Below are 16,599 nucleotides of genomic sequence, written 5' to 3' on the forward strand. Positions count from 1 at the left end.
AACCACATAGCAAACACAGTATCATCTCTGTTTCAGAACTACACAGCCACTTAAACTCTGCCCAAGTTCCACAAGACTTCTGAATGCAAAAGACTAACAAGATTGGCTCTACAGTAATGAGATATTTTTTGAAATTACTCTATAATGATATTTTACATTCTCTCATTAGCACACAAATTGCTAACTTTAAATTGGGATAAAGCTGTAATAAATCGTTACACAGTTATCAGTAACTGTAGTAGTAGTGATTGTCGTGTTAATTTTTACTTTGCATTAGTGATTATGACTATTAATATTTTCCTACGTGTCCTTATAGGCAAGATCTATTTACCTAGTTATTTGTGTAAAACAAACTGCTATACTAACAACTCACTTCTCAAGGCTAACTGTTGTCGGATGAAACACCTCTATTTTACAACAGATTACCCCATCTGAAGAAAGACATGGTAACAAGTGTTGAGTCACCATCCCTGGAGTATTTAAAAGATGTGTAGATGTGGCACTTAAGGACATGGTTTAGTGGTGGACTTGAGAGTGTTAGGTTAATGTTTAGACTCAAAGATCTTAAGAGTCTTTTCCAACCTAAATGATTCTATGATTCTATTCTATGATGCTATGAAGATATCAGTGAGGAAAATTAAAAAACCTCATTCTTCCTGCATGGAAGAGAATGGACTTGAAAACAGATAGAGGTCAAAGTTCTCCACTTGCTACAGACAAAGAAACCCTAACAGAACTGACATCCCCATGTTTAGTTTCAAACTACCAAAATGGGACTGAAAATGAAAATCAAAAGGATAATCAAAAATTGGGTGCAGACTTTAAAGAAAGTTCAAATAACAGCAATACCAGGATGAGAACACAGTCCTCCAAAAAGGACATTTTTTCACATGCCAGGTTTAGTTGCCATTTTGTCCAGGAGTATGAATGACAGTGTGCACATAAATGACTCCCTCAATTAACTACAAATCACTTTTTATCTTCATTTCCCACCATCACTATCAATCAACCTTCAGCACTTTCATTTTCACCTTTTCCTAATGCACAAGTTGCAATTTTTCCAGTATTATGTTGTGGAATGAAAACTGTAGATCTTAATGGTTAGGCTTGTTTTTCAGTCAATCCCTAAAGTTTCCATTTTTGTTTTACTTACATTCGTTGGAGGGGGGAGGTCCTGTGTGATATCATAAGACTGAATGATAATAGAATTTGTTCCTGCAAAGTTTAGCAAGGTAGCAACCAAGGTCTGGATGAACAATAACAGTTATAAGAAAACTATACAGTTGCAAAAATGAGCAAAAATATTTAAAATAATATGTGCAGAAAGTTTTCCCTATTTCAAGATGACAGAATAATTAGTCTGTGGCACAACCTCAAAATAGCAACTCTAACACTGTACATCTGTCCAGTTTACAAATACTTGCTCAGAAACCTCTTTAATGCCAGCATAGTCTGGGTAATCAGAGAAGAAAGGAGAGAGGAGAGAAGAAAAGGATTTTCTTATGTAATTAGGATCTCAGACTTTCCCTGACTCACTTAACTTTCAGCTCATGGCATTCTGGAAGTCTGTATGCTATACTTCCAACCTCCTCTCAGATTTCTTAGGTGAAGTTATAGAAAAGAAGAGAGAATAAGAGCTAACAGCTGCTACATATAGCTTTGGGTCTGACAGTTTGGATTAAGAGTTTGGCAAACATTAACTGTCAACCAAACTTCCCTGCCTACAATGTCATTCAAGAAAAATATTCCATCTGAGTTTGTATCGAGTAATTTCAGCAAGTAATCACTGATAGGAAATAAGACTCTAAATAAGAGCTGTGTAAATTAATTATTTACATTCACAAAGGGAAGGTTGTATTTTAAGAGTCTTTTCTGTTAAGTACTTGGGTAAAAAGCTTCTTTCTCCAACACTAAACCAGTACCTCTTTGTCAGCCAACAGATTACACACAAGACATAAGTATCACATACATACAAGCAGTTCATTAGAAATTAGACAAAAGAGCATTTTTATATGCAAGGAATTGTATTACTTGAGTTAAATTATGAGAGTAGTTTCAGAAAAACAGCATTTGAATACTAAAATATTTCTATATATTGACATACTGAAAGCTGCAAAATTCAAGTGTTGCTTTCCAGCATTTGATTTACATCAGGTGATGGGAAAAAAAGGAAAAAAAAACCCAAAAAACTGTTAAATAATAGTAAAAATTAAACTGGGTTGCTTGGAGGTTTGGGGGTTTTTTAAAGCAGAAACATCAAATTGAAGGGCTTTAGACTCATTGCATTGGACTAAAATTTCTCTACTTATTATTTTAGTATGACACATTGAAAGATTTACCTGAGAGAAGTATGAATAAAAAGTAGGGTGTTTCCCCTGACAGCTGAAAAGCTGTGAACTAAAGCAGGTCAGAAAGCCAAGTCAGAAATTCATCTCTGCTCACTTCCATGATTAAGTGATTAGAAAAGCAGAATGTAGGCATGAAAAAACTCACTGTCAGGATCCTGTCCTAATCAGAGCTGTTCCCATGCTAGATTTTGAAAGAGCCTATGTTTGATGCACTGTACTGGCACCAAACAAGAACTATGTGCAACCAGCCTACTTATTTATGTATTATTTTAAAACTCAAGTATGGAACACAGAACCAGAAATCTGGGATTTTGGAGTGTTCACAGAGTAATTTACCCCTCACTTGCCAACCTTGCTATTAATATTCTAGAAATGTTCATGACAAAGTCTGCAGAAGAAAGCATCAATTACTAAAGATGCTGGAGAATTAGAACTCCTGCAGACAATCAAGAAATCCCTTCTATCCTCCCACATATAACAGGGATCATTCTCATTTTCATTGAATAGTAATGCTTTCCTCAAGAATATTCCTCTTCTTGCATAGGTGTGCTTATACATAATGCATGGGAAATGACTGGCACTAAAATAGTCCATATTTACTGTTTTACTCATGGAAATGGACAGTTAATGGATTTCTAGTTCGGTGGCTGAATCAGAGCAAAAACTGAAGGCAATCCACTTCATACCCCTCACTCCTCCCTCACCCCCCCAAAGAAAAGAAAAAGGAAGAGAAGTATCAATGAGAACAATGAAAGCATTTCTGATTTTTTTGTTACGATCTTTTTTAGCTCCTGAGCTCTCACTATATTTAGCCCTATTTCCTAACTAAGTCTTAGCCACAGCATTTTGGGTCCTCAACAATGGGCTATTCAAGTTTCTCCTTCCATATAAACCTAAATTAGACTAATAACCGCAATGTTCTACAGTGCCCAGTACTACAGAATTTGGATCCAGGCCTATGGCTTTCCTCTCCTGAGTGCTGCCATAACACAAACAGAATTTACTCCCTGTCTCTTTCCCATGTACTACCTTTACACACTAGTTAGCTCTTTAAATACCACTGTCTATAATCAATCCTGAAGTGATGAATGTCTCTCTCACTACTTCATGTTATAAGATGCCTGACACTGTCTCTTGTAGACCAGCACAAAAGAAGACTTACAGCAGAAAGTAGTAATTTGACCTGGCATGACAGTTTACAGCTTTCTCTGCACTGGGAAATATTTTGATCTGTCAGGCAATAAGAAACCCTGTGTCACCACATATGGGGAAACCTAGCTGGAGCTAATTTAAAGAGCATCAGGTGTGGCAATCAGCAGCTAGCAAAAATAACTTGACAGCCTCTGTGGTAATAGCCTGTGGTGCACTTCAGGGTTCTTTTCTGTGTGGCATGTTAGGAAAGCAGGTCAGATAGAAGAAAGGTTATGGTACTGCTTCAGAACTCAAGGTTTTCAATAGGATTGTGCTTGAAAAAGAACTTCTCCTTTAAAAAGCAACAGAAAAAAAGTTTTGCCCACTCACCCAACAGATTTGCTCCTTGCATACACTGAGAAACTGGTTAAACTAGTTACAGAGAAAACTTTAACCTGCCTTAAAAGAGAACTGCTGTTAAACGCTACCAAGCCACCACAGTAAAGCACATCAGACAGAAATTAGTCTTCCATGTTTGCTGATACAAATGAGCCCATTTATTTCTACCAGCTACACTTATGAAAAACTACTCAGGGTACTGAGAGCTGCACAGTGGTTTCTGAGACTGTTCTCATCTTCAGAAATATGGCTAATGGTTACAAAGATACTTGGGGAGCAAGGAAAACCAGCTTGATTCTCAAGACAGCTAGAACCGGTGCAATCAGAATATTACATATTTCAAAGTGAATTTATTTGGGCTTATAAATAAACAATAAATACAGGGTACCACCAGAGGCTGTAAGGATCAAATTATTTTAGAGGATCCAAGAGGAAACCATGAGTTACTGCAGGTGAAAGTACCTCAGAACACAAGCTGATGAAGTTTTCTTCAACATGTGCATTTCAGAGCCTTCCTTACTGTAATTAGACATTTGAGAAATAGAAGATGCAAACATGCAATACAAATTATCTTACTACTCTGCAGTTCTAAGCTTAATCTAGGGTGAGACTTTCTTCCTCCCACTACTAATGGCACATTTCAGAAACCTCTCACATACTAATCTTTTTGATGGGTAAGGTGACAATGAAATAAAAAAAGTAGCACATTCCACATGTAAGCTCACTCAGGGAATGTGACTAGCAAACTTTTCACTTTGTTTCACTGTTACACTTTCTTTCACTGTTACAAGTTTTCTATTTAAGGTAACTTACATTCCATGGGAAGTTCAGGTTGAAACGAGTTCTGAAGGTAGATTTATTTTCCAGAACTCCATTGTAGGCTAAGCTGTCCATTAAGGAAGGTGAAAAGGAAGGTTTCATTAAAGTAAACTGACATTGAAGGAAATATGTTTTGTTATGTTGTATATAATTTACCTGTGGTTTGGTTCATTTATGAGTTTTCTTTTGTTTGGTTGGTTTTGTTCGCTTGTGTGATTTTTTTTTCTTGGAAATTTAATTTTAAATCAGTCAATCAAAAAAAGAGTAATGACAAAAATCTGGTTTATCAATAGAACCTAAATGAGACTGAGGTTTTTTTAGCTGTAATTACCATCATTCTACTTTGTGCTCTATTGCTTTTCCTAATATTTCTAATATTTTTATTTTATTAATAATAAGGAAGTAAAATTTCAGGGGCAGAACTTGATCCTACTAAATGTTAGGACTTAAGTCAATGTGACATGGAGGAAAAAAACATGCTTGCAGCATAGCAAGCCTTACTGGACTTAGAAAATTATGCATATCCATTGAACAGGTCTTCACTTCAAAGCACTTTGGAACAAAATACAGAATACCTGCCTATGGAAGAGATGTTAAGACCTTTACAGTTCTGAATGGGTTTAGTTGTTATCTGGTATTGGTGCCTTTTATACCATGCAAGAGACCTGAGATTCTCAGATCTATAATTGTAGTTGGTAAAAAAAAAAAAAAATCAGTGAAAAAGATGCTTCACATCATAAAACACTTTTCTTTTTGATCTAATCAGTACACTGGTATTAGCTGTTCAGTATGAGATGCTTTCTTTTATTTCCTTTCTTTCTTTTTTTTTTTTCAATTCCAAAAGGTGTGTATTTTTTGTGGTATAATGGAAATCTGCCAGGTGACACCAATAAAATGAAAACTCTCACAAGCCATGATATTTATGGAGACAGGAACTCTGCCAAGTGTGTGGCCACAGGGGATGCATTCAGGCATTCCCCTGCCGGTAGAACACTGCTTTGTTTCCAAAGATCAAAGGCCCCTTTTAGCTAGACAGGTCCTGTTAAGGTAGCACACTGATAATAGCCTTCACAAGTTAACTGTTTTGCCTAATATTTAGGTTGTTCAATCCACTCTCTAAAAATGCTGGCTTGGAACCTTGCAGGTGATGCCTGAACTGCTGAGTGTAGATTGTGCACATTATCTGCACAACAGTCATTTACATGAAAACTGAGGTTAAGGATAGACCAACATGAGAAAAAAAAGAGAGTAAGTCCTGGCCTAGCAGTGACCTACACACTCTTAACAGTGGTTTAGATGTTTTTGGGTGAGGAAAGAGGAAAGAGAGTAGTTAAGTGTGCCAGGATTTTATTCACCAATGGCTGTACTGCTGGGCTGGAGGTGATTGCTGAAGAAGTCTATGGCAAGGGGGCACTCAGAATGTGCCTGTACAGTGCCAGGTAGTACCTGGACGTATCTGAGCTAGCCAAAACATCAGCTGCCCTGGGAAGGATGAAAAACCACAGCGAAGTCACTGCCTCGGCCAGCATGCACTTCAATACGTTCCATTTGCCTCAGTCTTCTCCTTCTTTCCATGGCCTTTGGCTTGCAAAAGTGTGTTCCCAAGTGATCTCAAAATTGCAATCCCAACCTTTGAAAGTATAAAGAAGTTAGTATTTCCTAGGCTTTTCTGACTGCATTCAGGACAACAATCATTTCTTCAGGACCATTGCTAAAGCTATCCACTGTCAGAAATAGTGGTTTTGAAATAAAGGATTGGAAAGCTGAGTAAAGTGCAGTGTGGCATGAAACGGTGAGTGCCCCTGTTCTGTGGAGCAGCTGATTTGCTTCCAGGCAGCACTGTGTAAATTCAAAGGCGCTAAGGAGTAGGTGACTGCATGTTAGTCCTAGATTTAACCCTCAGTATCTTTTATTGACTGCTTGATTCCGAGAATTACTTCTCACTTCTTCCACTGTTTCTTTCCATGCTTCCTATAAATTTCAAAACATGAATTTTCTTATCGTATGCCTAAGTTACTTGGTTCACTACTTTTTTTCCTGGTGCTCTAAATGATATGTATTACGCTTTCAATTATTTATATTAATATTGGGACCTTCAGGGCAGGAACACAGTTCAGTTGCCACATCAGCTATCCTGTTTGGAGGACAACCATCTCCCAGATGGAAAGGAAGATCACTTGTGTGTGAGGCACCAGCCAGCAATTTGGGGAAGTTAGATGTGGTACCTGATTCTCTAGCATTCCCCTTGTGTTCTCCTTGCCGAATGCAACAGCTTCCCAGCTTCAAAAGGGCAATGTTATTTATCTGCATCACTGGTAGGAGAGGCGAAAATAGGAACCAGGGAAGGAAGCAGAGGTGAACTAACTTCTCGAGCATACGAACAACACTCAGCTCAAGTTCTGAAATAGCCAGATTGCTATCAAAGAGAAAAATAGCCTAGGACCAAGATGCTTGATAGAAATAGATGTAGCTGAGAACTGTAAAATCTCTGATATGTGAGGAGCTGTGTAATTTAACTCCTTTCTCTAAGACAGGATTTACAAAATCTTGTGGAGAGACGAAAGGAATTATTTGATAACAATGACTTTCCAGTGCTGTATGATGTCTGACCTCCACTGATTTTATGGCAACTGACATGGGGACTTTGAATGATTACTTTGCCCCACATAGGCATAATGTAATTTACTCTGCCTTAAGTCAGTGATCTGAGGACACGGTGTACAAAATAAATAAAATATTTTATCTGAGACTGTCTTCCAGATGTTGATATGGGTGGGAAAGTGCATTAAAGCATTTCTCCGTCAGATATTAAAGAGCAGCTGAATCCAGTATGACAAACTAAGTAGAAAGATAATTGTCACTTTGCGATAAAAACAGAAACATGTATCATATTGTGGTAGTTTGGCCTAGGCCTTCCTTGGTGACCAGTTTGTAACCAAGGAAGTGCCCAGGTTTACCCGGTATTCCCTACGATTTTTACGTAAGCCGGGGTATAAGAAGAAAGGAGGAGACGCCTTCGCTCTCTTTCCTTCCGGTGGCTTTGGAGGTGTGGGTTCCCTGCTGTTGAGTCTGCCAGGTTGGAGAGTGAGGCCTGGTAAGGCCTTGTCGACCTTGGGAGGCGGAGGCTGCCGGCAGTCACTCCAGCATGACTCTCCGTTGTCCCAAGGAGAGCAGTAAGATATTCTTTGCTAATTCTTTTAGTTGATAGACCTTGGGCTACTGATCAGGATATATATATATATATTATTTTGGGTTTTGTTCTTCCCTTCCCCTTTTCCCTGTGAAATTGTATATATATTTCAACTATATATAACTGTAATATAAGTGTAAATATATTTATATATATTGCTTTGTCTCTCTCTCATTTTTGGTTCTTTTGGTTTTTTTCCCCTCTTCTCCCTTGGTTTGGGGGGGGGACTTCTTGTGGTAAGTTTTGGAGACTTGGCAGGGAGCCAGCTCCAAACCATATCACATATATAATTTTTGTAAGTTCTATGGCAAAATCAAAGCAATGGATATGAAAAAGAACCAAACAGACACTTTCTTTCATAACACGACATGGTCTTTTGTTCTGCAACTGTTGTATTATTGTGTAGCTATGAGGCACAACAGTAATGGTGAATGCTCTTACTTCCCTCTAAACTGATCCAAAGGGATCATCTAGAAAGTGTATCAATACATGTGCTATCAGCTAACCATATATTCACTTATAATCACTGGTAGGAATTCTCCCTCTAACCTTTGCAAAAATTTAGGAAAAGCAAATTATGTGCTTGTTTTGAGTATTCCCCATTCTCAGTGCATTTTGAAGTACATGCAAGGTGCAGTAAATATAAATGACAAATGCTCTCTGATTTCTGTCATACAAACTTGCTATGAATAAGCTGAGCAGCAGTTGTGCTACAGCCATTTTGCAAACCAGGCAAACAGGGCATAACTAAAAAAGGTGAAACATTAAAAAAAAAATCAACCAAACCAACCAAACAAACAAAAATGAAAAACCAAAACCAAACCAACCAATCAACCAAACAAACAAAAAAACCCAAAAAAACATGTCTGGTTTAAAATACACAATGCCATTACACAAATTAAAACAAAAAAATAGCCCAAGATAGTTATATGCAGATATCTACTGGCTCTTATCTAAATTTTATATTTAAATGTAGTAGTACTGACCACAAGAGACTTCCATTCTATAAAATTTCTTTTGTAAGTGTCTGATGGTTTGGGTAAGAAAATCTCTGGAGTTGCCCTATACACAGGTAAATCCTGGTGCTTTCTTCTCAGCATTAAGGAACATAACTTTTGTGATCATATTTTGAAGAGAGTAGATGCACATTCTGCACTTGCTGTGTCATACTCTTGTTTTTTAGTATGCTGAGGTTTTGTTTGCTTCTCAGAGTGTGAGTTTTTCAGATGCAGGGACTGGATGACAAAAGTGGTAAGTATGTTCCTTCCTCTGCCAAAGACCTGCTGAATACTTTAGAGCTAACCCTTCCATATCTCTACACAAACTCTGTACAAGAAAACCAGATTTTAGGATCCTAAGTTATCACCAGATCTTCTCATGAGAACTAGTATTTTTAAAATAGTGACTTGGAAATGACCCTCAGCCAAAAAAAACTTTATCTCCATTTTCTCAGATGTTAGTGCACACATCCAAAATATACCATGTCTTCTCTGCGCCCAGAGAAGCTTATCCTCACCCGTGCAGAAAGAAGTACTTACTTCCAATATCTGGCCGTAGTTTTTTGTCGTACTCTCTCAACAGCTTGTTTAGGATGAGAGTCACATCTGTGTCTTGTGTTTTTGGAGCTAAAACCCATTTTTGGTTAGTTGTTCCATCTTCATATTCATCCTCTTCAACCTTTCTAGAACTGCAATAACAAATAAAACAAACAGATGTTATTCTACATAACTAAAACATGAATTTACATTCTGGGTAAAGCTCCACACTCATCTGAAGAAGTTTTAGATGTCTCACCTGGCTTTGCACCTGCTCAGCCTTAGACTGGTTTTGCAACAAGATGCTCCCATTAACAACTGTTGAGCATCTGTGAATGGGTCATGACTGAGAATGATTTAGAAATTGTCTTCTCACAATTTCTTCAAAAAGTTATACTCTAAAAGTTAATACAGCTATCAGAGTAGTATTTTATATCATGTATTTTAATGAACCTATTCTGATTAGTTTACAATACACTTTTACGAAGAGCAAACATCTGCAGTATCATTTGATTAATACATCAAGACAACTGATTCATCTCTTGCACAAAGGCTAATAAGAGTATTAAAAATTTAGATCTGTTAATGCTTCATGATCATTTTATCCTATTAATAAATTATTATATTCTCAGTGCCTGAATTTCAGAGTTTAATGTATTACAAGGCTTAGAATGAAGAGCTCACTCCTTGAATTTAAGATGGATTATCACAAGCACACAAATATATTACATAAATTAATCTGAATTTCCCCGCAACTTTAATGACGTTTTTTAAAAAACAGTACTACCCCAAGAGTTGTGACTTCTTTCCTTTAGATGTGGGTTACTTTTCTTTTAAGAGCATATTAATACAAAAGTGGTGAAACTGCAGTTTGCCCAGAAATCACAGCTAGAGCTATTTTCACAAAAGGCTAATTTCATTTGTGCAGCTTTTTTTGCACAAACTGTAAAATGTTGATTTGAAGATGTGTCTTTTGGTATCTTAGAAACCAAATCTGTTTGATGCCTCTCACTGGAGAAAAATCTATGACAGTTAAACTGAGATGAAGTTATTAGGAGAAAAGATAACCTCAATGGTAGAACCTACAGCAGTAATCATGTATTGCTTCAACCTGAAATTGCCTGGGGGATATGACTTCATTTTGCAACATTTTTGCATAAATGTCAATACTTATGTGAGGTGCAAAGCAATGGAGAATGAGAGGCACCACCTTGCTTATTCATGGGATGTGCTACACACATCAGAGCAATCTTCTTTCTCTCCCTCTCTTTCCCTCTAGAATGACACTAGTGTCTTTTAAAATACCTCAGATGTCCAGAAAACTTGATAGACACTCTATATTAACACAAAAAACCCTGATATAAGTATAAAAATTTAATCACAGAGCATCAGCAACACTCACATTGCTCAAAGACCACTATTTGAGATTTTAATGAAACTTCTAATTGAAACTGTTCTACAGTAAATACGTCCCCAAGGATTAGCCATGAATCACTTAGCATGACCTCACAAATTGCAAGTGCTCTAGGCACAATTTCTATATAAAAATAATTTTGAAACCTAGACCCTGAGGATTTTCTATAAAGAGCTCATACAACTAATTGCAAAAGTAGAGAAAACTTGGAAATTTTGAATAGACAACCATTACTTCTCTGTTATTGAGTTGCATTTTTAAAAAACTGGATTTTTTTTTTTTAATAATTCACCCAATGAGATTTAAAAACCTCAAGAGGATTTGGGGGGGAGTTTTTTCTCCATCAGATTCATGACAAGCCCTATGTTTTAATACTGCTATTACAGAGCCATTCTCAAAGGAGGCATCATCTCCAAATATACATCGTTGATATTTCAGAGCTGAAACACTGCAGTGGTGCTGAATTGCTGATAGCAAAGAAGCACAAATCATACGTCTTTTTCTGCTGCATCCCATAAGAACTTTACCAGAGGTATTCAGACTGCACATGGAAATGAGAGCTGAGTTCAGGTGGGATCATGACTCTCATTTCAGGGAGATGCTGCTTTAAAACCAGTCATGAACAAGAGTCTAAGTAAGCACTGGCAGACGTTTTAGATCCTCTCACACTAGCAGCTTCTTTCCTAGAAAGTACCTCCAAATAATTTAAATCCCTACCTATCTTCTAGATTAAGACTGGAGGTGGGAGACGTGTCACAGTGCATCAGAATAATACACCAGACACATATTTTTCAAGGTGTTTTGTTTTCCTTCTTAAGACTTCATTACTTCACTTCCCTTGCTTGCCTCTACATAGTTAAGCTCCTTGAAGGTACTTGCGGTTGCATTTTCATCTGTAACTTCACTGGTGACTGCCAATTCCTATCATATTCCTGCAATCCACAGAAACAACAATGGGATGATGGCAGGCCCATCTCAAAGTGGGAAGGAAGAAAGGCTACACACTTTCCCCAAACTCCTCAGGGGCCACTAATTTTGATTCTATGAGGAGACAGAGAAGAGACTGTGCATAATCTGCAACAGAGGAAGTCTAGAAAACCCTGAGAGGTTGTGGGGAAAGGGTTTATTTCCTGCAACATGTGTGTCTGGCACTTGCTCCAGGGGCTGGCAAAGAAACATCCTCTAGTTCCTGTGGGGATTTAGGAGAGAGATGCCACTCGGGTGTGGGGCAGGCTGCTGGGAAGGAGAGGGAAAGGCCTCTGAGCATGCCTGCAGCCTGGTTTGTGGCTGAGGTGACCCCTTTGCCTGGGTTATGCGGTGAGGGTATAGGACAGCCCCGGACAACCAAAAGGACCGAAGGCGAGCCTAGCCCAAAAGCTCAGGGCTGCAGCTGCCGGCTGTCCCCCTCTGACTCCCAATAGGTTAAGCCGGGGCCCCGCCGGGGAGACCCTTCCCAGCTCTGAGGCATGGGCCAGGGGGTTAAGCTTCTTGCGGCTTACCCGCTCCCTCTCCACGCCAGCCCCTCCCGCGGAGCCCCCGGGGGTGGCGCGGAGGGAAGCCAGGACCGTAAGGGGAGCCTGGGCAGTGCCAGCGCCCGTCCCACCGTGCCCACCGCCCGGGTGCCGGCAGCAGCCGGAGCGGGAAACTTTCCGCCGGGCGGGCTCAGGACAGAGCCCTCGCGGGCGACCTCCGGCTTTAAGCGGGTCTGAGAAGGGACAGCGGCGGTGCCACCGCGCCGGGAGCACTGTGGAGCCAGGCGAGTCCCGGCAAGGGAGCGGGGTAAGCCGCGTTTGGGAACCGAGCCCCGGCACGGCTCGGGGGAGGCGGGGAGAGCCCACTGTCCTTCCCGGGCGCCGAGTACTGTGCAAACTCAGGCAAGCGGGACTGCAGCCCGCCAGCCCCGGTGCGAAGGGAGAGAAGAGGGGCTGGGGAGAGGCGAGGGGAGCGCAGACTTACCAGGCGTGGAACACTGAGAGGAGGAAGAAAACCGGTAGGAGCTTAGCGGACATTGTCCGGACAGTGCTGGCCAGGTGACAGGTGAGGCAGGATGAAGGAAACGTTGCAGGATGTTCACATGGAAGGGAAAACGAGGCAATGAGGTGAAGCTCTGAGCCTCTTCTCCTCTGTATTCTCAGCTTTATACCCTGAAGGAAATACCCCCTTCGACAACGCTCCGGGAAGAGAAGGGGGAGGAGAAGAAAAAAAAAAGAAGAAGAAAAAAAAGAAGAAAAAAAAAAGAAGAAGAAAAGTGGGACGAGGAGGAAATCCTCAGCGGAGAGGCTGCCAGGGCCAGGTATAAATCAGGCTCCGCGGGCTGACAGGTGTTCAGCGGGCACCGAGCTGCGGCGCGTCCCCCTTCCTAGCAGACAGTTGCCGGGAGCAGCGGCGCGGCCTCTCCTGCTCCCCCGGCTGGCGCTGGCTGTGCCCCCCGGGCGGTGCACAGCGCGCTGGAGCCCGGGCCCCGCCGGGCCGCGGGGCGGGCCGGGCCGGGCCGGGCCGGGCGGGGGGCGGGCTGGAGAGGGGGGAAGAAGCGCACCTTGCCTCCCCCCCCCGGGAGAGCTTGGCCACGGCCAGCCCCGCAGCGCGGCACCGGAGCGCTGCCGGGGACCGCCCCGGATCGGAGAGCACCTCGTCCCCGCTCCCTACCCAACAGGTACCCGCCTCGCCGGCAACGGGGGGACCTGGGAAGTGAACCCTGCCCCCGCCCCGGCGGGCGCACACGGGAGAGGGGAAGCAGAAAACCCGGCAGCCGGGACTTCTCCCCCACATCGCCATGCCGATGCCCCCGAGGGGGCGGCCGGCGGAGGTATCCCCCTGCTGTTTTGCGGGATACCCTCACGCCCAAACGAGACACTCACTAGGCGAATGTCCCCCTTCCCCCGCGCTGAAGGTGCTCTGTTCAGACGGAGGGAGAGGGTCGGTTTCTGATCTCGGGCTGATCGGAAGGACGGGCATCCCGATGTACATACTGGCGCAGATCCATGTTATTGGTGCGGCTACTTACACCAAAAGATAGACGAACAAACACAACGCATGGTGTTTGATATGCCTCTGTATCTAGCTGGATGTATGTAGAAGTTTGCATGCACTGTATGAATGCATAGACACACATATATATGCACAAGGTATGCCAGTAAAATGTATACGCAGAGAAAAGAGAGATGCTGTAAACATGGACTTATGTATATATTGTAAACTTTGAAGCAAATGAGGGATTTCTGATATGAGAACTCGGAAATGTGACAGCAGCCAAGTATATTCTGGTCAAAAACAGTTTGGGTTTGGACATCGTTTGTCTTTTTACTCCACAAGGAACAGCACAGATGTGATTTTTAGCGACTTCAATTCTCTGCAGGTGTGTGGAGCTTTGCTCCGGGCATCAGGTAATTGGAATATTCCCCTTTGTTTTCAGAATGAGAAGTGGCAAAATTTCACTTACATAATGGTAATTTGGAAACGAAAAACTCTGCTAGAGGTACAGCGAGTGATCGTTTTCCTGTGATCAGAAATCTTGGAAGTATAAATCTCTGCTTCCTCCTCCCTTATATACAACTTCCACGTTCTGGGGGAGTCGTTTTTAATTATGACATTACATTAAAAAAAACCCTAATCTGCTGGAAGATGCAATCTTGCTTTTAGAATAACTCCTACATGAAGCCTAGAAGAGCTAGCTGTAGGGAGTTCTGTTCCCGAAGTTATCTATTGAAGGAATGAAACAGCTTAGGCAAAATCCGTAGTGAGCCAGGCAATTAATTTCTCGTCATGCACTTTAGGGATTTTTTCAACCTTTCAGGGTTTGTTTTTTTTCCAACCTAAACGCCTCTTTACTGGATTATAATGCAGTTCTTTCGTGTTTACTTTGGCTAATTGCATTACTGTGAATTGCTAATAGCCAATTGTTACAAGGCTTGTGCTTTTTTCCGCTACCAGCAGAGAAGTGCAGGTGCAATCCAGGCCGCCTGCTGCCTTGAGAAAATGACGAAGGAAGGGAAGGGTCGGCGGGAGCTCGGGGGTTGCCTGAATTTTAGCAGGAATAGCTACGTTGCCGGTCAAGCAGCACGCCCATCCGCTGATGTGAAGTTTGCGGGAACACCGGCGCCGTGGGGTGGGCGGGAGGCGGGACGGGGCGAGCGCGGGAGCTGCCGCGCCGCAGCGACGGGAGAAACTCCTGCTGAGTGTCGATGAGTCCCGGTGGTACCGGGCTCCACCCTGCCGCCGGCATCGCAGCACGGCCAGAGTTTTCAGGCACCTGAAGGTTTTCTGAGGGCTGGTGCTTATGGAAACATCACTTAGGACTCCGAGGTCGCGGTACTCACGTCCTGGCTCGCAGTTCCCGCGCGTTTCGGAAGTAACGACGGGAAGCGCCCTCCATGCAGGAAGGGGTTTCGCCATCGCCGGCTACTACTACGCTGGCCATATAGAAAAATGTGTGTATTCACAGGCACACAACTTGAATAAATAAAAGCTTAGCTCGGCCCCAACCCCTCTGCCCGGGAGCCCGGCAGCGCGAGCATCTGGGGCGGTGCCGCAGCATCGGAGCCGGCTGCCGGGGCAGAGGGTGCTCGCTCTGCTGGCAGCGGCGGCTGGGGACCGCCTTGCCTCTGCCAGTGCCTGGGTGGGCGGCATAAGGAACCCAGATGGTATCGTGCCAAAAAGACGGTAGCGATTTATGGAGAGACGGCGAGCGCGAGTCCAACGCTACACCCTACTTCGAGTAGCCGGACTCTCGCGCCCTCCCCTCCCGGCCGGCGGTGGCTTTGGCTTCCCCGCAGCGGCGGCTCCGCCTCTTACCCCGCCCGCCATCCCTGTCCCGCCCTCGTCACCTCCTGCCGCGGCGGCGGGATCCTCTGGCGGCGGCGCTGGGAAGCGCGAGGGATGGGGCTGAGTCCCCCACCCCAGACTGCCTCCAGCCGGCGACAGAGCCCTCGGTTACCCCTGTCGGTGACCGTGTGTCGCTACTGGAGCTGTACGTGGCCATCGAGTCACCCAGCTCTCCAGGAAGACCTTCACAGTGTCCTCTCTTCCCTTGCACTGTGGCAGCAAGCCCCAAGGCTGGAGCGAAATTATACGGTCATTAATAATTGCATCCTTCTCCTCAGGCAGTAAGGAAAAAAAAGGTGATGTAAGGTTTTCTTTCTGTTGGCCTCTGCGAGCTATGTGTTACTGCTAAAGGGATGCTTTAGCACCACTCTTCGTTACACTTCATGCCTCGGTCATTTCTGCTTCTCCTCTTCATACTCACATGCTTTTATTTTACTTTTAAGCACGCTCTGCCTTTGCTGAGCTTTTCCAAATTGTGTATTCAGGTAAGGGGCATGATTATCCAGCATATGTTTAACAAAATAACATTTTATCATATCCTATAACAATAGAAAAATGTTTATATTCTTTAGCACAATAAAATGGACCCACATTTAACTTACCTCTCTTTGCATTTTCACAGGAGGTGACTGTCTTCAACCTAAGAGATACCTTTTTGGTATATGTTGTACAATGGGGAAATATGAGTCCCTGAAAGTAGCTGTGCAGGGTGCTAGTTAACATAAATCGAGGGGGAAAATGCGGAGGAAGGGAATGGGACTCATAGATCAAGTGCTTCACTTGCTAGAACTGGGAGCCTCCTCTCTAGCACTGAACAGTTTGGGCACCTGAACTTTTCTGAGATTAAATGTTGAAAGAGAGCCCTACTGGTGGTTTTCCTAGCACCCCAGTGCTACTTATACCACAAGCAGCACAGAAGGGAACTGAGGCTCCTCTGAGACA

At 42.7% G+C, this 16,599-nt stretch overlaps 1 protein-coding gene across 1 annotated transcript in view; it reads right to left on the reverse strand.

Annotated features, from left to right (window-relative positions):
- GABRG3 (gamma-aminobutyric acid type A receptor gamma3 subunit) overlaps nt 1-13,809 on the reverse strand; it is a 324,389-nt gene extending 310,580 nt beyond the window's left edge. The window contains exons 1-3 of the mRNA XM_027674839.1: nt 13,695-13,809; nt 12,793-12,858; nt 9,426-9,574 (exon numbers count right to left, since the gene is read on the reverse strand). Of these exons, the coding sequence (XP_027530640.1) occupies nt 9,426-9,574; nt 12,793-12,845 (202 nt within the window). The 5' untranslated portion in view covers nt 12,846-12,858; nt 13,695-13,809. The remainder of the gene's footprint in view (nt 1-9,425; nt 9,575-12,792; nt 12,859-13,694) is intronic.
- Between the last annotated feature and the right edge of the window lie 2,790 nt (nt 13,810-16,599).

This window comes from Neopelma chrysocephalum, unplaced genomic scaffold, assembly GCF_003984885.1.
Source record: "Neopelma chrysocephalum unplaced genomic scaffold, ASM398488v2 Primary Assembly neopelma1_25, whole genome shotgun sequence".
NCBI lineage: Eukaryota > Metazoa > Chordata > Aves > Passeriformes > Pipridae > Neopelma > Neopelma chrysocephalum.